Source organism: Rhinichthys klamathensis, unplaced genomic scaffold (genome assembly GCF_029890125.1).
Source record: "Rhinichthys klamathensis goyatoka isolate OS25496 unplaced genomic scaffold, OSU_Roscu_1.1 h1tg000330l_1, whole genome shotgun sequence".
In the NCBI taxonomy this organism is placed as follows: Eukaryota; Metazoa; Chordata; class Actinopteri; order Cypriniformes; family Leuciscidae; genus Rhinichthys; species Rhinichthys klamathensis.
The window spans coordinates 291711-313980 of NW_026606845.1; the positions used below are offsets into that span (position 1 = coordinate 291711).

Here is a 22270-nt window from a genome sequence, read left to right on the forward strand (position 1 = left end):
AACTGACTTCCAGCCAGAGCCTTAGGCTGTTCACATATTCTTACACGACGCCGTTTTGTCAACGAAAAACGTTTTTTTTTTTTTTTAATTATTTTTTTGTGTGTTTTGGCCATTTATTTACATGACAACAGCATTTTGGTGGTCTGAAAACACAAACTTTTAAAAATTGGTTTTAAAGTGCAATTTTTTGAAATGGGTCTCCATGTAAACAACAAAAATGTGAATCTCTAATGGTGACCAAATATATTCAATAAAACATCAACATCTAAACTTCTGTATATATATATATATATATATATATTTGTAAGGCAGTGCATTGTGTTGTCCACAAGATGTCCCTATAACACTTTTGTGTTTGGACAGTTCAGTCAGGACCACTTGAGTAAAAAAAAAAATAAAAAAAATATTTTAGTCAAATTCCTCACATTTTTATTTGCATGATTGTTAAAGTTACATTTGGTGGTATGGTTCTGCTCTGAATTACCCATCCTTTTCATGAGCTCCATGAAAGCTGGTCAGGGAATGGCAACAGCTTCTGGGGACAATCTCCCAAGTTAACCTCTAGAGGAGCTAGGGGAGGAGGTGGGTTGCAAGCAATGCAGTGGAAGCAGCCAAGCAGGCAGACTGAGAATGCATTCAAATAAGGCGCCCTGTTTAAAAGGAACCAATTGAGTGCTTAGGAATCGGAGCAGCTGATAGGTCTGGGTATCAGATGATAGCTGAGCTTGACTATGCGGCCTGCCTGAACTGACGCTGAGCTGAACTGACGTATTTTTAAGTGGCGTTAGCGCTGTTTGAGCCTTTTGATGTACCGTAGTGTTGATACTGTACATGCACAACGCAGAGTAGCAGCGGCGGTGCTAGAGACCAGTAAGCGCGCAGAGAGAAAGGGGTTACAGTGGTGCCGTGACCCGGATGGGAGTGAGGTTTAAGGGGGTGAGTGTAACGGGGGCCAGCTAGAAGTCGCTGTGCGAGTAAACCTCACTCCTCTGATCTCCACAGGCACTCTAGCGACAGATGCCAGTAGCACCTCAATGCAGTACATGAGATCCACGGGAGGAGTTGGATCACGATCCAATGGGTGGAGATGGGTAGGATTAGGGGTGGGTTTAGGGATCAGGGGGCGGAGATGGGTAGGTTTAGGTGTATGTAAGGTGGGAGGAGTTGGATCTGGATCCGACTCCTCCCCGTGGATTTCATGTTCTGCAGTGAGGACCATCTCACAGATGCTAGCCGGCTGCAGTCTTTAGCCTCCTTGTTAGAGCGCCAGACTTCCACGCCGGAGATCCGGGTTTGAGGCCTGCACAGAGCGGGGCAAGTAGGACCCGGGTGAGGAGTTACATATAAAAGCAGAGTCCACACCAAAACTGAGAAAAGATATGATTGAGATCACTTTCAGAATGATTTTTCCCGCTGATAAACGATAAAAACATTGATAGCCAATCAGAATCCAAATCAGGATCCATCCTGCTTTAAAGTGGCAGTTGACAAAACTGCAGCGCGCTTGTAATAAACAGAATCATCCATTGGTGTGGCCACAAATATAGTTATCGTTCATGGTGTGAACAGGCCATTTGACTTTTTTTTAACATTTGGAAAGCAATCAGATCTTTTATAATGCACATTTATGAATGAACTTATGAACGTATTAGCAAAAAGAGTTTTCAGATGACCTGATTAAAACCTTATGAAGGGAGAGCTGGAATATATTATAAATATTAAAAAATGTTATATACTAAACAAATTCACATTATGTTTTAAGCAGTGGAAAGTCTGCGCCCATCGATACTGAGATAAACATCCTGTTCTTATCATATATAGGCTGAAGGGCTTCTGGGTTTGACCCACAGGAGATAAACAGAGCAAAAGAAACCACAAGCTGAAGAACATCTCATGTTGATGATCTTTAACTGAACTCAGTATCAAACAACCCTGCAAACACAAAGACATTTACAAGCAAGTCTCTTTATAAAAAAAAAAAAAAAAAAAAAAACTGGGTTAAAGAGCATTTTTCTGAAAATACACACTTTGATTTTTAAAAATGCAAACAAAATCAAAGTTATGTTTGTTATTTAAAACATTATTGTAAACATTTAAACATGAATGTACAAAATAATTTCACTGTTTATTATCTGCTGTCATCATACACATCACAAACACAACATAAGAAACTGATATTTTACATTGAGTACTGTCACATCTCTGTCTAGGCTGACATTTGTTATGCTGAATTCAGAAAAGCAAACTAGCATATTACTCCTACTGCCATATAAAGATACACTATGATACTTTGAATTTAGCCATAGAGAAAATAATGATGATAATGAGCATCCAAATAAAATACAGCAAAACCCAGAGTTGTCGCTTGTTTAAAGTGGTATTGGTTAAATTTACCAACGTAAACAATACAAATGTCTGTCAATCTCTGTCATTGATTTTTGGACTCATTGTTTGGATTTAGTTTGATCTGAAAAGTAAAATCATATGTGGATAATTTGTTGATAAACATTTATCAGTTTTTTTTTTCAATTCAACACTTTCAATACATATTAGAGGTGAATTACTGAAGGATCATCTGTTAGTCTTTATTGTCTTCTGTTCATCTTCTGTCTCTCTGTTCAGTCTCATGTGTCTCTCTGTGGGTTTCCTGAGTAAGTGTGTTTGATTAAACTGAACTGAGACCCTGAACCTTCACATGTTTTCTGTGGCTTTGAGCTGGACGGAAAAAACTGTCGGTTCATCACGCAAAACCAAAAGGTGAAAAGTCTCCGGATGACCGACTACTTCCAGTGAGATTCTGAAGTGTGTATATGATGGACACTTTACAATCCCATGAGGCCACAGGAGAGGATTTATGACTGACAGTTATTGTAGGATTCTATTTAACATTGCATAATTATTATTTTTTTTTTTTTAAATCATAATTTACCTTTACCTCAGAAAATGTAGACGTTTTTTCTTCAGATTAGATCTTGCTGAAGTACAAACAAATAAATATAAGAAAATTATATATATATATATATATATATATATATTTTTTTTTTTTTTTTTTTTTTTTTTTTTACAAATCTCTTATAAACAACTCTTATAATAATTGTAAAAGAGTCAGGATATTTAAATAAAAAATAAAAATCCGAAAGAGGAACCAGATTACTCTGACAATACAATCAACCTACATATGATATAATCTGTTTATACAGTACGTGTATCATATGGTGCTCATGTTTAGACCCTGTTTACTGTGAATCAGGCTGTGTATTTACTGTAAATGCATCAGTTTATCTGCAGTCGTGAGTATTTTAACAGTATGGATTGTTTCAAATCAGCTTTACAGTGATAATATAAATTACCGTAACCGATTGACAGCAGCGTATTCACTGTAATCCTGATTATTCCTGATACTGACACTGTCAGGACAGTCAGATTTCTTGTGGAAATTCACCACTGCGTAATTCAGATCCTCAGCAGAAGTGATGCAGCACTGAGAGTCACCAGTGGCTTTATCAGAGGAATCAGAGGGGCTTGTGGGTAATTCTTTACTCTGCTTGTAATCACAACCAGCGTGAGAAACCTGAGGGGAGACAAAACATTTATGTATTTAATAATAATTTGAATATTGAATACAGCTCTGGAGATCCTCAGTCTTTAAATCATCAGGTATTATAATTCATTCTCATTATTGATCAAAAACATCGTTTCTCCAATCACAGTAACTCTACAAACCTCTTCATTGTTTCCTGGTGTGACTTGAGATCTTTTGGACGAGGAATCTGTCGAAGACAAGAAAAATTAGCTGTTTGCTAAATGTTTTCACATTCTCATACTTCTCTATTTTGCTCATCTTTAGTTGTAGCAAGCTGGAGTTATTTTATGAACAAAAGGAGAAATAAAAAGTCCTTTTAAAGAGAGTAAAGATGGAGGAATGAGTTTTACTGTGAGAGCGACGCCTCCTGCAGAGAGTCACGGTCACGAACACGAGTCCAGCGATGATCAGAAGCAGAAACACACACACACTGACCGTCAGAGGAGAGCCTGAAAACACCAGAGTCACCATCTCAACCAGACACAAATGAGTGTGTTTGTGTTTCTGAGTGTGTTTGTACCTGTTACAGGAGACGCAGATGTGATCGCTGGAGCTTTAAATGATGATGTTGTTCTGTGAGGGTTTGTCTCTAAAACACAGAAAAGTCAGTGTCACAAACAAAGTGTACCTTACTGTATTTTCTTCACTCACAGATCATTCACTTCCCTTTTCTCACAGACTCTGATGTCTTTCACACATTATTCCTCCATCAGACATGTTTCACACACTAAACCACAAAGTGCCGTCTTCTGAGCGTCTGGAGACTTTCTGCAGGACTTAAAGTGTTGCTGATGTGATGATCTCTTTGCTGTACTTTAGCACATGCATGCGGTGGTTAACTAACAGTAATCTGCAAGAGGTCTGAGTTAAATTGACGTTTTAAGAAACTTTTTTTTTTTTTTGTGGACTCAAATGAAATATGTTTGCAGTAACAGTATAAATATTAAAGGCCAATTTATGCCAATCGGTTTCCTCAAATGAGTTAACACAGTTTTTAACACAGTACAGGGTATTATTACAGTAACACTGTAGAGTAGATTACGGTAAAGAACTGTTTCACGGCTGCTCTTGTTTTGCTGTTTTTACAGTATAATTGTAGTTGATGATTTACAGGCTTGTAAGCTGTACATTTTTTAAAAGCATTTTTTTTCACAGTCAGTGAATAAAAATGCAACAAATGATGGCAATAAATTACATTATGAATATAATAAATTGTGTTCATTTACATATTATAATAAGCATTTGATTTGCAAATTTGCCGAACAGTCAGAATAAACTGTTTAATAATAAACCTGACATTACTATTACTGAAACGACTATGAAAACATGCTTTCTGTTATCAGCAAAACAATGATTATTAAATCTCACGGTTCGGTCCAGAAGAGAATATAGTTGAAGTGAGGATGAATGTGCAAGCAGTTTTTATTAACACAATGATTACGTCAAACAAGCTATAAGGAACAAACAACGGGCTATATATCACACACATAATGAACTAAAACTGAAAGCGATGTGGGAATAATCAAAAACCAATGGAAACCAAGGAAAACAGAACATAACAAGAAATGAAATAAGGAACAAATTGATTAATACAAACTAAGAGTGTATGGAAAATCTAAATTGACGTTCAATTCACTTTATAATGATAAAGATCTCATCAAAAATAAAGGTTCTTTATTGTCATTTATGAATCCATAAAGAACCTTCAACATCCTGGGGAAAAAACCTTGCGGAACCTTTATTTTGAAGAGTTTGGTTATTGATTTTATCTGGTCTATTATCATCTAGAGGTGTTCATTATTATTACTGTCATCGTGAGTTTGAGGATCTCAGTTACTCACCTGTGAAAACCTTCAGATTCACTTCAGTGTAGGAATCTTTTCCTGTAGTTCTATCAACTGCACACTGGTACGTCCCAGAATCCAGTTCTCTCAGATCTCTGATGGTCACAGTGAAGACTGCTGATCTTGTGTCGTCATACAGAGAGAATCTTTCCTTCTGAACCCATTTATTTTTCTCATTAGTCCTGATGAGATCAGAGCACCACCCAGACTTTGGTTTATTTGGCCTCTTTCCTCTACAAAAATACTTTTTATTCTCTGTAGATCCTTTATCATATCTGCATGTGATGTTGACTTCTCCTCCTGAATATCCTGTCACACTCATGGAGCTCAAGACACCTACAACACACCAGCATTAAAACACTTTAATATAAAGAAATGTAATTTAATTATAATACAGAACTGAACTTTCTTCAACAGTCAGTACAACAACATGAACTGAAGTAAAAGATCAAATCTGTAGTGTTTTCCATGATGTTCTCTGAGTTCAGACTCTTACCAGGAATCATCATCAGAGTGAAAGTCCAGATGATCTTCATTCTTCTCTCTTATTAAATGATCTTCTCTGTTGTTAGTAGATTCAGTTCTTCTGAAGCTCTCGGTGTTTCGTTTCGGGTTACATGTTTAACATGAAGAGCTGAATGTGTCGAGACGCCCACTTCCCCAGAGAGAGAGAGAGAGAGAGAGAGATGAGAGAGAGAGAGAGAGAGAGAGAGAGAGAGAGAGAGAGAGAGAGAGAGAGAGAGAGAGAGAGAGAGAGAGAGAGAGAGAGAGAGAGAGAGAGAGAGAGAGATTAATCAAGTGGGAAGTAAAACATGTACTTCAGTTGACAGTGACATCTGATGGAAACAATCGCAACAGCAGCGGTTAACATTGCAACTATTAGTGCAGGTTTCTGATTGATCAACAGAATTAATAATATCACAGTGAGGCACAGTATTCAATTCAATTCAATTCAAATTTATTTGTATAGCGCTTTTCACAATACATATTGTTTCAAAGCAGCTTTACAGAAAGTGCATTTCAGAAATGTACATAGAAGAATATAGTTAGTTAATCATCATGTATTAATTTAGGGCATAACATATCGCCGGCGTTGAGTCGTCTCTTCACAGGTGTTGGAGCATCTGAAGTCTCCGTGAGAGGCTGGATACAAACTGGAGCTGACGAACGCTATTTACCCTGGGACTAGCGTCCCGAGATAACAGCAGAAAAGCAGATGGGAAATAATTAGCATAGCTGCTGTTCATAATATTAATGCATTCGATCTGATTCAACAGTGGTATAAAAGGTAAGCATTATGTGAATGCTTGGCTGAAGAGATGCGTCTTTAATCTAGTTTTGAACTGGGAGAGCGAGTCTGAGCCTCGAACAGTATCAGGAAGGCTATTCCAGAGTTTAGGAGCTAAATATGAGAACGCCCTCCCTCCTTTAGTGGACTTAGATATCCTAGGAATGACCAGAAGCCTCGAATTTAGGGATCTTAAAGAACGCGATGGATTGTAGGGCGATAGAAGGTCCATTAAATACACAGGAGCTAAACCATTTAGGGCTTTATAGGTCAGTAGTAGTACTTTGTAATTGATACGGAACTTAATAGGTAACCAGTGCAGAGATGATAGAATCGGTGTTATATGATCATATTTTCTTGACCTAGTAAGAACTCTAGCGGCTGCATTTTGGACTAACTGTAGCTTGTTTATTGAGGATGCAGGACAACCAGCTAATAAAGCATTACAGTAATCTAGTCTCAAGGTCATGAATGCATGAACTAACTTTTCTGCATCAGAAACAGATAGCATGTTACGTAATTTAGCAATGTTTCTAAGGTGGAAAAAGGCAGTTCTTGTAACATATGAAATATGATTTTCGAAAGACAAGTTGCGGTCTAGTATAACACCCAGGTCTTTTACTATAGTCGATAAGGTAACAGGACATCCTTCTAAATTAAAGTTGTATTGTAAGAGATTTTGTGGGTAGTTTTTTTGGACCAATAAGTAATACCTCAGTTTTATCTGGATTTAATAGCAGGAAATTACACGTCATCCAGCATTTTATATCTTTAAGACATTCTGTCAATTTAGATAAGTTAGTGTATTCATCTGGTCGTGATGAAATATATAATTGAGTGTCATCAGCATAGCAGTGGAAATTAATTCCATGTTTTCTTATAATATTACCAAGTGGCAGCATATTGAGAATAGCAGAGGGCCTAACACCGATCCTTGCGGCACTCCATAGTCTACTGACGTTATCTTCGATTTTTCCCCATTTAAACAGACAAAATGGTAACGGTCCGATAAGTACGATCTGAACCAGCTTAATGCCTGTCCCTGAACACCAGTGTAGTTTTGTAGTCGATCCAAGAGTATTTTATGATCTATAGTGTCGAACGCAGCACTAAGATCGAGTAGAACTAATATTGAGATACAGCCTTGGTCAGAAGCTAAAAGTAAATCATTTGTAATTTTAACTAGCGCAGTTTCTGTGCTATGATGCGGTCTGAATCCTGACTGAAATTTTTCATATATCTCATTTTCTTGCAAGAAAGAACAAAATTGAGCGGACACAATTTTTTCTAGTATTTTAGACATAAATGGAAGATTTGAAATGGGTCTGTAATTTGCTAAGTTATTTTGATCTAATTGCGGTTTCTTAATAAGAGGTTTTATTACTGCCAGCTTGAATATTTTTGGAACATGACCTAAAGATAAAGACGAGTTAATAATATTGAGAAGAGGCTCTTCCACTACAGGTAACACTTCTTTCAGTAGTTTAGAGGGTATTGGATCCAATAAACATGTTGTTGGTTTAGATGCAATGATAAGTTTATTTAGCTCTTCCTGTCCTATAGTTGTAAAGCGGTGTAGTTGTTCTTGAGGGACGATAATTGAGGCTGAATCACAAGACACCATAGAGGATTGTACATTTACAATTGTGTTTCGGATGCTTTCTATTTTCTCATTGAAGTAATTCATAAAATCATTACAACTATACTGTAACGGAATATTTTGCTCTGGTGATGTCTGTTTATTTGTTAGTCTAGCCACGGTGTTAAATAAAAACCTTGGATTATTTTGGTTATTTTCTATTAGTTTGCGGAGATGCTCAGCCCTGGCTGCTTTTAGAGCCTTTTTATAACGTGACATACTGTCTTTCCACGCGATTCTAAAGACCTCTAAATTAGTTTGTTTCCATTTACGCTCTAAGTTACGAGTTTCTCTCTTGATAGCATGTGTAGTACTATTGTATCATGGTGCTTTAGTTTTCTCTCTAACCTTTTTCAATCTAATTGGTGCAACAATATCTAATGTACTAGAGAAAATGGTGCTCAAACTGCTGGTCATTTCCTCTAGTTCATCTGTTTGTTTGGGTTCACTGAGCAGCTGAGATAGATCAGGTAAGCTATTTGAGAATCTATCTATAGTGATTGGAAGGATTGTTCTGCCTGGTCGATAACGCGGCGCAACATGACAAATTTCAGCAGTACGTATTATACAAGTTACCATGTGATGATCAGTGAGATCGTCACTTTGCGGTATAATATCTATATCGGTTGGATCGGTTCCATATGATATAATTAAGTCTAGTGTATGATTTAGACGATGAGTGGGACCACTGACGTTTTGCTTGACCCCAAAGGAGTTTAATAAATCTGTAAACGCAGTCCCTAACGCATCATTTGTGTTATCTACGTGTATGTTAAAATCTCCAACAATTATTGCTTTATCGACATTGACCAATAGATCTGAGAGAAAGTCTGCAAACTCTTTTAGGAAATCAGTGTAGGGCCCTGGAGGTCTATATACAGTAGCCAAGGCTAGAGATAATAGGGATTTCTTTCTTACATCTAAGAGCGTAACATTTAGCACAAGTACTTCAAACGAATTAAACCTGTGACCTGTTTTCTGAGTAACATTAAGAATATCTCTATAGATTGTTGCAACACCGCCGCCACGACCGATCAGACGGGGCTCATGCTTATAACACACTGTCAGAAATAGGGGTACAGTAGGAGTCCATTTCTGTCCCCCAAGGTACATATATGTACCTTTTTGATGGTCAAAAAGGTACATATATGTCCCCAAGCATTAAAAGGTACATCGTTTTTTTTTTTTTAAGGTTTTAAGGATACCTTAATCATTTAAGGTAGATTTTAACTTATCACTATATTTAAGTAGCCTTGAAATAAAGGAAATAAAAGTTTTGGAAGTCAATTTACTGATATTAAATCATTATAACACAGCAAAAACTCCAGTGTTAAATGAACTCTCCTGGGAGTTTATTTGGCTCCAGGCTCAAGAGTGTTAAAGTGTTAAAATATGAATGTTAAATTAACAATCAAGATTGTTAAAGTTAATGAGCTCATTAAGTGATTCACTGAGTGATGATTGACCATTATTGAAGACACCTGATGTTAACAAGCAGAATCACTGAAGGATGAAAAAAACAATCACCGTTATGGTGATCAGTGTTTGCTTTAGTTGGGCTCTTGACCCTTAAATTGTTAACATTATATTATTTTTCTCTGTTGTATCTGAGTTATAACTGCCAGATGAACAAAGAGAAACGTTGGTCAGGTGGTGTTGGTTATGTTTTTACAATCATAATTTGACCTGAATCACTGAACTCATTTAAAGTCTAATCTCTGACTTCAATGTACATTGTTGATTACAGCAGCCTGTGATTCTACAGAATAAGATCCAGAATTTTCTAATCGTAAGGATTTCTTAAGTTTTTCTGATAAAACAAATCTTTATTTTAGGCACACACAGACATCAAGAATCAGTGTATGAATCTCAACAATGGTGACAAAAAGAATATTCAATTAGGGAAAGGAAATTAGTAAAACAATTCGGATCATAATTTATTCATACCGCAATGAATGATGAGAGCCATGAATGAGTTTTGATTGGTGGCACCCAGAATGCCCTGCAACATGCTTTATTATTGTCACCATTGTTGAGATTCACAGGCTGATTATTGATGTCAGTGTGTCTGCATAAAATTATTTTTTTTAAGTCTTTTGATCAGAACAACTTTTAAGAAATATTTTGGATTATATTGAAAATGCTGGAAATCATTTGCTGTGGAATCACAGGCTGCTGTAATCAACAATATACATTTAAGTCTGAGATTAGATTCTAAATGAGTTCAGTGATTCAGGCAAATTATGATTATGTCAAAACATGATCAACATGACCTGATCATCTTTTCTCTTTCTTCATCTGGCAGTTATAGCTCAGATACAACAGCCAAACAAAATCTAAAATGAATGATTTAAGGGTCAAGAGCCCAACTAGAGCAAACACTGATCACCATAACGGTGTCTTAAAAAATGATATTTTCTCCTTCAGTGATTCTGCTTGTTAACATCAGGTGTCTTCAATAATGGTCAATCATCCCTCAATGAATCATTAACTTTAACATTAACTTAACACTTCTTTAACTTTAACATTAACTTTAACACTCTTGAGTGTTAATTGAACACTCATATTTTAACACTTTAACACTCTTGCGTCTGGAGTCATATACACTCCCAGGAGAGTTCAATTAACACTGGAGGTTGGATCTCAAAGTACATATATGTACCTTTTTGAGGGTCAAAAAGCATTAAAAGGTACATATATGTACCGTTTCTTTTAAAGGTTAAGGTACAATATTGTACCCTTGAGGGTACAGCCCCAGTGACAAGCCATTGTACCCCTAAAGGTACAATTATGTACTTTATTTTCTGAGACTGTATGTAGAGCCAGCCCTGATTGGCTGCTTGAATCTCAATTTAAAAGAACGTCCAGTTTTCGGTCTTTACTTCTTTTGGCCATTGGTGGAGAAGATGTCAGAGCACGGTTACTCATGGTTCTTACAGGGCTTTCAACCTAAGAGGTCCTTCAGAAAATATCAGAGGCAGGCATAGAAGTAACCGACGTTGAGATGAAAGGAGAAGAAATGGACCTTCAGGCAAATGACTCCTACTCAGATGATAATCGTTTATATGTCACAGTTAGACATTGAGTTTAAAATGAAATGTTGGAAAATGTGAAAATTAAAAGGATTTAATAATTTCTGATTTTAATTCAGCGTGTGTGTAATATATATATATATATATATATATATATATATATATATATATATATATATATATATATAAATCTCATTATAGTCAACAATTGTACCCTGTCAAAGCCAATTTTGTACCATTTTTGAAGGGTCAATTTTTGTACTGTTAAATAAAGGTACAAAATTGTCACCACAGGTACAAGACTGGTCTCTTAAGGTACAAATCACAAGGGTACAAATATGTACCCTATGCCAAGGGTACAATATTGTACCCTTGAGGGTACAGCCCCAGTGACAAGCCATTGTACCCCTAAAGGTACAATTATGTACTTTATTTTCTGAGAGTGCAGTATCCTGGCGGAGTAGACTCATTTAGACCGAAATACTCATTTGGTTTAAGCCAGGTTTCAGTAAGGCAAAGTACATCGAAGCTATTATCTGTGACCATTTCATTTACAATAACCGCCTTAGGTGTGAGCGATCTAATGTTTAGAAGACCTAGTTTTAGAAATTGTTTTTGTTCACTGATATTTAGATTTTCTGGTTTAATTACAATAAGATTTTTCCTAGATCCTACACTAGATTTATTGTTTGGCCTCACTAGACGAGGAATAGACACAGTTTCTATATAATGTTCTACACTACTTATATCAATTAAGTTGGGACAGCAAAGACTGTGAATTGGACTTTGACTTACTAGTCAGATGGTGTGCAACGTCTTGGAGATGTTGTCCGACAGAACAGCCGCTCCGATTCTGCTGGGGTGCAGGCCATCAGCACGGTAGAGCCTAGGTCGCTCCCAGAACAGATTCCAATTATTTACAAAGAGCAGTTTCTGTTCATTACACCATGACATTAACCATTCATTTAGAGCAAATAGTCTACTGAACCTTTCTTGTCCTAGTCGGTACGTGGGAAGCGTTCCAGACACGATGATCGTTGCCTCAGGCGCTGTGCTGCGTACCGTCTCGATCAGGCTCCTGTAGTCCTTCTTCAGAACCTCCGTCTGCCGCAGCCGGATGTCGTTCGTTCCCGCATGGAGGACAACGGCTCCGACGCGCTCGTCACCGTTCAGGATCTCGGGAACCTGTGCGGCGACATCAAGAACACGAGCACCAGGAAGGCAGTGAGAGCGCACCTTACCCTTACCTGAGGTAGCGCGAACATGACGGACCATGGAAGTGCCGATGATCACGGCGTCGTCGCGTTCCGACTCGTGAAGAGGGGAGAAGCGGTTCCGGGTGGAGATCTCGAAGACCGGGAGGGGCGGAGAGGTTCTTGCTCTGGTCCTGGCTCGTGTCTTCCGCTGTGGGATCACCCAGGGTCCATGGTGCTGTGTCGGTGCCGGAGTGAATGAAGCCAGAGATGATCGCGTCCTCCTGGGCAGAGAAGCACACGGAGTAGACGAAGTCGGAGTCAAAAAGTTACTAACCACTGACTTGTGTGCATCGGCGCGTGACGTTTCAAGCGCTGATCGCCGATCCCGCAGCTCGGCTTGCCTCTCTAGCAGACCACGGATCTGTTTCTCCACCGATTCAAGCTCCAATCGTACCGAAATCAGTTCGAATGTGTCCTCACCTGCACTCAGAGGAAACGTTAGACACACATCCGATATGTTCGCGATTATAACAGATGAACAGTAAATTAACAGTGATACTACCAATATCACTACTAATTTAGGACTGGAATGCTGGATATAACCTGTATCCTTTCAGTGAAACGGGTGTAAAATCAGACGCTCGATAGGCGCGAGCCCACGCGTGAAATGCTAGCGGGCTAAAGGCTAGTAGCCGAGATTCGCAAAGTTGGATCTAAGTAGCGATATCAAAGCAGTCCGATTGTTTTTTTATAGGGAATAGTATCGAGGATAGGTTCACACGATATAAAAATAGAAAGTGCTTGTTAATAAATGAGTGGTAAAGAAGAAAATCAAGGATTAATGAATCAATTCGACGGAGCTCTAAACACAAACAAACACCGCACGCGCATGCCGCATGTATGTACGCATGTACGCGCATGCCGCATAACTTTTTTTTAGTATGACTGGCAGAATAGAAAACAGGAAGTACAACAAAGTCCAGGGACAAAAACAGAGAACACATGAAACAGCACACACACACACACACACCTCCAAAAATGTATATACACAGGGGCTAACAAGCTTAACAAGAAATCAAGGTAACGACACACCTGAAACCAACATGAGAAACTACAAGAGAACTACAAAGATGGCAGACAGAACAGGAAACAGGAAGTATAACAAAGTCTAAGGACAAACAGAAAACAAAGGATATGATTCAGAACAGTACAATAAGAATAGTATTTCGTATTAAAAGTTTTATGAAATGGTATGTTTAAATATGTAAATGGGTATTATATATTTAAATCTACACACATTTACATACAATTCTAAAACAGAAATCTGCACATTTGAAAGTCAGGTTCAAAATACTTGTTTAATTTTGTTGACAAATTAAAGTTTTTTACAGAGGGTGTTTTGGATTTCTCTTTTCTTATCACTCCATAAATCATAAAACAGCGTCAACAGCCAAAGAAAACCAGTTGACCATATTTTCAAGAGTAAAATATGAGTCTGATTTCCTGCTGGTGGAAGAGAGTTGTTGAGATGTTCAGCACCACGGACAGAGATTCATCACGACACACACACACACACACACACACACACACACACACACACACACACACACACACACACACACACACACATTCACAGTCTGTCCTGATGATCTTCTGTTCTCATCAACATCAAATTACACTTCAGAATGCCTTATGATGCTGGATAAGTGACCTTCAATTAAACATTACATAAATCAACAAATCATAAATCAGTTTATTTGAACAGATGAGACTTATGTAGTGAGCAGATATTTATAAAAGCAATAAGTTCCATGAAGCTGATTCTTTACAGATGTATTTTGGCTTGGTTTTGTGTTGAGGATGTTCACACTTGATCATCATATGACCTCCTGAGTGGCCAGTCGCTCTAGACACGCCCACTTTAGCTGTCAATCACAAATATCTGACTGAATCAGTCTTCATCAATTTGAATGTGACATCTAGCAAATACTGAAGCACACTGACTATGTGAACTTACTAAATGACACTGATAGTTTGTTCTACTCGCCCATTGTGTGCAAATAAACGGTATTAATAATGGAGTAACTGTACGAGTAACTGTAATTTTCACAATTATGAGTTTCTGTTCAGTCAGAGGATGTTTGCATTTTTTATGCTGAATTTTCTCTGTGTGCAAGAGGGTTGTTATTAAGGGTTTTTAAAGTATGACATTGTCTAGACTTCCTTTGACTCAGTACTAAATTAAACAGTGAGAAAGAGCGCCATCTGGCTGAAGTTTTCATGTCTTGTTTTCATGCAGATTCTTATGAATATCATAGTGAATGTAATAACATTTGTTTTAGTTTGTGTTTTTATTGTGAGTGTCAGCAAACACTTTGAGTTAACTGATTTTGGATATTATGCCTGCTATTTTAGTGGCTGGCTAAACACAGACTGATTTAAGGCAGTGTAGGCAATTTGTTGCAGACTTTTCTTTTGTTATGCTGGTTGAACGTCTCTTCACATCCTGATAGCAATCACTACGTTAAAAGGTCTAAATGTTTATATATGCATATATTTAACCCTCTACTGCACAGTGTTGCCATATGGCAACATACCCTTTCTTTGGACATTTCTTGAAATTTGAAAATAAACATGAGCTCTGATTGATCTTAAATTCATAATAGAACCCGGTGGTAACCAATGATATGCTTTGATGACATCACGACACTACACACACCCTTGCAACGTCATTCTTTTCACACACTTTTGATGACTCCAGCTGCTGAAAAAGTGCTCGTGTATATGTGAAGATTTTCCTCATTTTTTTCATATTTCTTCGGAATAAAAAAATACATCAAGCATCTGGGATAAGTTCTAATCTTTTTTCAATCATTGTCACATTGTTTTGATACTTATATTACCTTTTTATTTAATAAAATAGGTATGTTGCCATATGGCAACATTGTGCGGTAATGGAACAATATTTTGCCCATGCTAATGCAGAGTAGCTTTGTATGAATGACAATGTATGGATGCACTGATATAGTTGGATGGTTGTATTCTACTCATATATTTATATATATTTGTATATATTTATAAAGTAAAGTAAAAGTAAAGTATAAAAGTAAAATATATATCCGTCTTGACCGCTTTGATCACTGGCCAGAGATGGGTGCACCAAAAGGAAGGTGCAAGCATCCTGGCTGCAAGGGCATTGTCAGAGTTGTTTGCTCTAAGTGCAAGGTGCACCTCTGCCTTAAAGGTGGGGTAAGTGATTTGCAAAACGGCCGGCAGATTTTGAAAATACACAACTCAAAAGGTCCTACCTTCTTTCCTCCAACGCTGGCCCTGACTCCACCCATTCGAAGAGGGGGAGGGGGGTATGGTACGACCGTTTGATTGACACACTTACTGTCCAATGATTCTAGGTGGTCTTGGAAATGATTGGCTGGAGTTTTTCGAGTCCTGCCCTTTCCACAGATAATTACATTTTTTAATTTTCATGTCAGTGCTTCTAACTCAGTGGCTGTAAGTGGGTTAGGAATAGGATTTCAAGTGATTTTGAAAAAATGGTCAAAAAAGAAAATCACATACCCCACCTTTAACGGAGAGAACAACTGCTTTAAGGCGTTTCACATCGAGTAGTTTCACTTGAACAGTTCTTATGAGTTTGCGTCAGATGTTTTGTAAATGTTGTTGAAATAATCGTTTCACATTGAGTAGTTTCACTTGACCAGTTCTTATGAGTTTGCGTCAGATGTTTTGTAAATATTGTTGAAATAATACTTTGAAAATTAGTTTCATATTTTGTACACAAAGCTCTTGAAAACATTTTAAATAATAAAAACAATTTCATTTCTAAAAGACAGGTCTGTAATCATCTATGAATTTCATATCATTTTGGGAGAAAACGCATCAGGCTGTTCCATTGTCGCACAATGTTGCCATATGGCAACGTACCCAAAAGTACCCCTCCCAAAAAAAAAGAAAAAAAAAAAAAGAAATGTTAATTTGAGTCTATTTTATATATAAAAAAACACTGTAAATTTTTTTTCCATGATTGCATAATAATGCGTGCAGTAGAGGGATATATATCAGCTGTGGAATGTGTTGGACCATAAAATGTTCATCTAACCTGCATAAAATGTACAATGTCCTACCTATATGTGTTTCCATGCAGACATCAGTGTTTCATGCTATGCAGAGTTAGACAGACGTCAGTCACAGAGCAGCACAAACCAAAACATCAGCTACTTTACAGTTCCTCTTGAACCGAAACAACCAGCTTATTCTGAATCTCAATGCCAACACTATCAACGCCAAAATGAATCTGCAGCAATGAGGTGGTATAGATCAGTGCTCTTTAAGTTGTTTATGTAGTTTATATCATGGGCGTAGATCACGCGGGGGACGGGGGGGACGTGTCCCCCACTTTTTATAAAATGTAAATTCGTCCCCCGCACTTTTCATAGGGCAAGTGTGTCTGTGACAAGCTGAGGTTTTCGCGGGTGTGTATAGCCTGCCCTACATCGAGATTTAAAATCCAAAGAAAGGATAGTCTATCTACATACGTGACTTTCACGCTTCCATGGTAATCAGTCACTCGTGCGACACGCCCATGCTCGCACCCGTGCCGAATCCATCAGTTTCATAGAGTTCAAAATAGCAAAAAAAAACTCTTCACTCCTTTTTCACGAAAAAGTCAAGCACTGTAAGTAAGTTGTCATGTGGTATCTGTCTTGTATGCATTTGCAAGGAGGCATTAATCGTATTTTGTCTGTTTATTGAAGAGCCACATGGAACAACTGCACTCAGCTTGTTTACATCAGAATCAACTCTCTTACTCTCCTATTACGCTGACCTGTATTACTCCTGTGAGTCCCCCTAGTGGGCTGGATATAACACCATAACTAAGATAGGTAATTTACAATACCCTGACACCTCCCTGACACCTCCCTCTTTTAGTATAATACTCCAGGGCACAATTCTGTCTAAAACTCTTGTGGCTAAAACTCAGTAACCTAACATAACACAGATGACTATGTATTTAACCCTCTTGAACTCACTACCAGAACATATTTTCACCTCAAACAAAATAATATTAATTATTATGTTCAGGAATAACCAAACCTGGCCATTTAACACACTTAAATTGTTAAGTGGCACTGTTTCTGGCAACATATTATCAGGCTCTTTCATAAATCCAACCGCTCAGCCGGCTTACTTACTCTTCCTGATCTGGTGATAGTATGTTTTGTTGCAATTGTCTCTGCAAATAAATCAGAGTCTCTATGAAGTTGAGCTCTCTGTGGTGATTTCTCTGAACCCACAATTGTCTTTAACGTAGTTCCTGGATCTCCATCAGGAAGCAACTGAAGATGCCTTCGATTTCTCCGTTTCTCTCCCCCTTCGTCATTGGAAACTTCATATGACTGTGGAGTTGTGCTTTCTCTCAGCACCGTCGCAGGCTCTTTCCATTTAGATTCCTTGTCCAGCTTTAACAAGACTGAATCCCCTGGTCTAAGGAGAGGTAAGTCCTTTACACCATGTCGTCTGTTAAAGTAGAATGCTTGCTTTTCTTTCGCTTGTTTGTCTTTCTCTTTCACACTTGACTCGTTTGGCCACTTTGGTCTCAGATTTTTCGGTAAAGTGGGTAGAGTAGCACGGAGTTTTCTTCCCATAAGCAATTGACCGTTCGCAGGCCCCTCCCCCAAAACGGCTATTGTCCAATCACACATCATAGCAACCGTTACTATGTGAGCAGGTCCGTCAAACATCCAAGCAAGATGGTGAAGCGGTGCGCCTACGGCGTTTGTAAATCGGACACTACTAGATACCCCGAGAGATTGTCTGGAGGAGTTGTGTTCTTTCCGTTTCAAAAGCCGAAAACACAACGTGCGCGGTCCCTACAATGGATAAAAACAGTGTGGACGGCCCCACTCCCAGTTAAATGTGTCGAACATGGTTAACTCGCGTGCAGCGTGCGTGAGACTGAGACAATGAGATTAGTCAAAGACACATGGAGAAAGCAGATCAAGAGGATCCACAAAGGAAGTACGTTTTCTAAAGTGTTGTTGTTAACATGATATTTTCGGGGGAAATGAGCAGCAGTCACTAGCAGTGCAGGCAGCACCTGTAGACTACAGTTTAGACTTACGTTAGAGGAGTGCACGTTCGCAATGGGGAACGCATGAAGCTTACTTGACAACATCAGTTCATATCAATATCGTAACGAATAGAAATAATGTATGGTTATCTGCATCTTTCCGTCTATTATGTATAGTTACTTTTTAAACACGAAAATCGCATTCAGCATGACATGCAAGCGGTTGTCGTGGTAATGAACAACCTGCTTGTTAAAGCGAATGAATAATCCTGTATCTGAGGCAAAATTACTAAATATGCAGCGCGAGTTATATATTTCTAACTCCAAACAATTAGCCACTGAAACAGCTTATAAAATCTTCTTCAAGGCTGTGCTGGTTGCATTTGAGGTAACGTTACAGGTCATGGGGTTTCTCAGATTTCGCTTGAGACCGGTTTGAGAGCTTGAGAGCATTATTAGCCTCGATAGTAGTCGTGTCTCCTTCATTGCGTATTTTTATATTTTGAATATATCCCTCCACTGCATACTGTAACCCCTTTTGCCTCGATCTGGAGGATATCGCGGAGATATTGCTCCAAAAAAGGTCACTGACGCACCTCTTCCCGTCATGGCAATCTGTGGCGCTGGTCGTGTTTGACCATTTGTTTGACGGGCGTAGCAACAATAACTAGGGGGCGTGGCTTTTGCGAACGGTCAATTCCGCTGGACTTACTCCTGTAGAGGTGTCGGGTGTGGCTCTGAATCACATGAGTGCCATCAACGGGTCGTCCTGTTTCAGAATGCGCTTCGCTGTCTGAACTGCTTGTTCGGCATGTCCGTTACCTTGTGGATTATGCGGACTCGATGTAATGTGTTGAATATCGTACATAACACAAAAGCTCCTCCACACTTCACTGGAGAACTGCGGTCCGTTGTCGCTAACAATTTGTTCTGGTATGCCGAATCTCGCAAACAACACTTTGAGTCTCTGAATAACATGTTTAGATGTTGTGACTTGTAGCAGAAGAATTTCCAAGTAGCGTGAATAATAGTCAGATACTACCAGATATTGTTGCGCTCTGTGCATACACAAGTCTATGACTATTCGTTGCCATGGCCTTTCCGGCAGTGGTGTTGACTGTAAAGGTTCTTTGTGCTGTGCACGTTTATTCTCAATGCAAAACATACACGTCTCGATCTTACGTCTAAGATCCTCCGAAATTCCGGGCCACCACACAGTCTCTTGAGCGCGTGCCCTGGATATTCGACAAACCTTGGTGTCCGTCATGAATTCTGCAAAGCATCTCCTGTCTCATCACTTTTGGAATTACTATGCGATTCCCCAGCACAATCAATCCCTCACTCACTGACAAAGAGTCTTTCCATTTGTAAAAGCTCTGTACACTATCAGGAACGCTTTTAGCATATTCTGGCCACCCTTCTGTTACGAACTTCTCTACGGTTTGTAGCTGCTCATCCTTTTGTGTCTCAGTTTTTATTTCTGTTAGCTTACGCTGTGACACAGGCAGGCAACTGATGATCGCATTCACGTGACAACTCACATCTGCTGTCATGAAGTCTTCAGTGGTGTTCAATGGGCTACGTGACAGTGCATCTGCAACAACCAAGGTTTTGCCAGGTGCGTACTCCGCTTTTGCATTAAACCGCATGAGTCTCATCAAAAGTCTCTGACATCTTACTGGCACTGTGTACAAATCTTTACTATTAATCAGTGGTACTAATGGCTTGTGATCAGTGATCAATTTGAATGTGTCCAAGCCCACTAAGTATTTCTGGAACCTTTCACACGCCCACACGCCTGCAAGATCATAGTGTGCCAGGACCAGAGCTTTTGTGAGCGAGCATTTCAGAATGTTGAATGCGCTTTTCTGCGGTTGGTCCCATGTCCATGCACGTCCGTTCCTAAGCAGCTCATACAAAGGACCTCCCTTCGTTGCCAAGTCCGGAATGTATTTACCCATGTAGTTTATGAGGCCTAGAGCCCTTCTCAACTCATTTGCATTGTTCGGTTCTTGCAAGAACATGACATGACCCAGGAAACTCAACTCTGCTTTCCTGAAAACGCACTTTTCTTTATTCAATTTGAGCCCCACACTTTCCATCCTTTTCAGCACTTTTTCCAGGTATTTGTCATGCTCGGCCCGATCCTTCCCGTACACGATCACATCATCCATGTACACCGCGACTCCTTCCATGTCCCTGAGAAGTCCATTCATTTTTCTTTGGAAGATTTCCGGGGCTATGCTGATTCCGAAAGGAAGCCTCTTAAAGCAATAGCATCCCACCGGAGTGATGAATGTCGTCAGCAAGCTGCTCTCATCACATAGCGGAATCTGCCAGAATCCTGACGCTGCATCTAATGATGTAAAGACGCTTGCTCCAGCTAATTTAGCTAGAATTTCGTCTGTTGTGGGAAGCATGTATCTCTCTCTTTTTAATGTTGTCGTTTAGTTTATTTAACCCAACACAAATTATGATGGTGCCATTGGGCTTCATGACCGGAACCATGGGTGCACACCAATCTGTAGGCTGTGTGACTTTTTCCACAACACCTTGTTCCTCCATTCTCTGCAGTTCTGCTGTTACTTTAGAAAGCAGTGGTAATGGTACTCTCCGTGCAGTATGTACTGCGTATGGCTCCGCACCTTCTTTCAGGTGTATTTTTACCGGCTCAGTTTTCATTATACCACTTCCCTCAAAAACTGTGGTTATCTGCTCTATTCTTTTGACTAGCCCCATTTCAGCTGCTGTCTGTCGGCTTAGAAGATTACTGACAGTTCTTCCATCAACCACATACACGGTAATGGCATATTTTCTACCTTTAAGCTCCACTGCTGCAGTGAACTGTCCGATGCAATTCAGTGATCCACCTGGGCTGTCTAGTGCTATGTTCGAATGAAGGAGCTGAGCCTTTGGGTGAAGCTTTTCATATGTCACAGTGTTCATTATGGTAACATCCGCTCCCGTATCGATCTTAAAACTAACTGGGGTATCACCTATCTTAAGTAACACACTCCATTTAGCTTCTTCTGACTCATTTTTGTTACTCACTGCGCCCAGATAAAAGCTGTCTTCATTCACTTCATTCGCCGTCACTTGTCTCACCGTTTTCGACTTGCACATTCTCGCCCAGTGTCCTTTTCTTTTGCATTTTCTGCATTCAGTATCTGCTGCTGGGCATTTTCTGATGTCTTTGTGTCCTGTCTTACCACACCTGCTACATTCGTTTTCTGTTTTCTCACCAGCTCTTTTATATTTCTCTTTCGTCCAGGGCCGATTTGCCGCCTTTGATGAACGCCTGGAGGCTACCTCGTGCACGCTGCTTGTCGACTGACCCTCCTGCTGACTAATCTGCAGCGCGACATCCTCGGCTTGCCGCGTCATCTGCACCGCAGTTTCCAGGGTAAGTGCTGTCATTAGCTGCATCCTCCTAGAAAGCTCTTTATCATGAATTCCAACTACAAGTCTGTCTCTTATATGTTCGTTTCGACTTGCACCGAATTCACAGTTCTCACTGAGTTCGTAGAGGGCTCTGATATAGCACTCCGCTTTTTCCCCGGGCCTCTGCACTCTCTGGTGAAAACACGCCCGCTCGTGTAT

The 22270-nt window shown here is 39.2% G+C and overlaps 1 protein-coding gene across 2 annotated transcripts in view; it reads right to left on the minus strand.

The window, feature by feature from the left end:
* Positions 1-3309: 3309 nt before the first annotated feature.
* The window catches only part of LOC130105901 (CMRF35-like molecule 5), a 59132-nt gene continuing 40171 nt past the window's right edge, over positions 3310-22270 (minus strand). The window contains exons 1-6 of one of the 2 annotated variants that reach the window (XM_056272086.1): positions 5924-6023; positions 5425-5763; positions 4104-4172; positions 3934-4032; positions 3724-3770; positions 3310-3571 (exon numbers count right to left, since the gene is read on the minus strand). In XM_056272086.1, coding sequence (XP_056128061.1) covers positions 3347-3571; positions 3724-3770; positions 3934-4032; positions 4104-4172; positions 5425-5763; positions 5924-5963 — 819 coding nt within the window. In that variant the 5' untranslated portion in view covers positions 5964-6023 and the 3' untranslated portion in view covers positions 3310-3346. Of the gene's footprint in view, positions 3572-3723; positions 3771-3933; positions 4033-4103; positions 4173-5424; positions 5764-5923; positions 6024-22270 lie in introns of those variants that run through there. The other variant, XM_056272087.1, reaches the window with a different exon arrangement.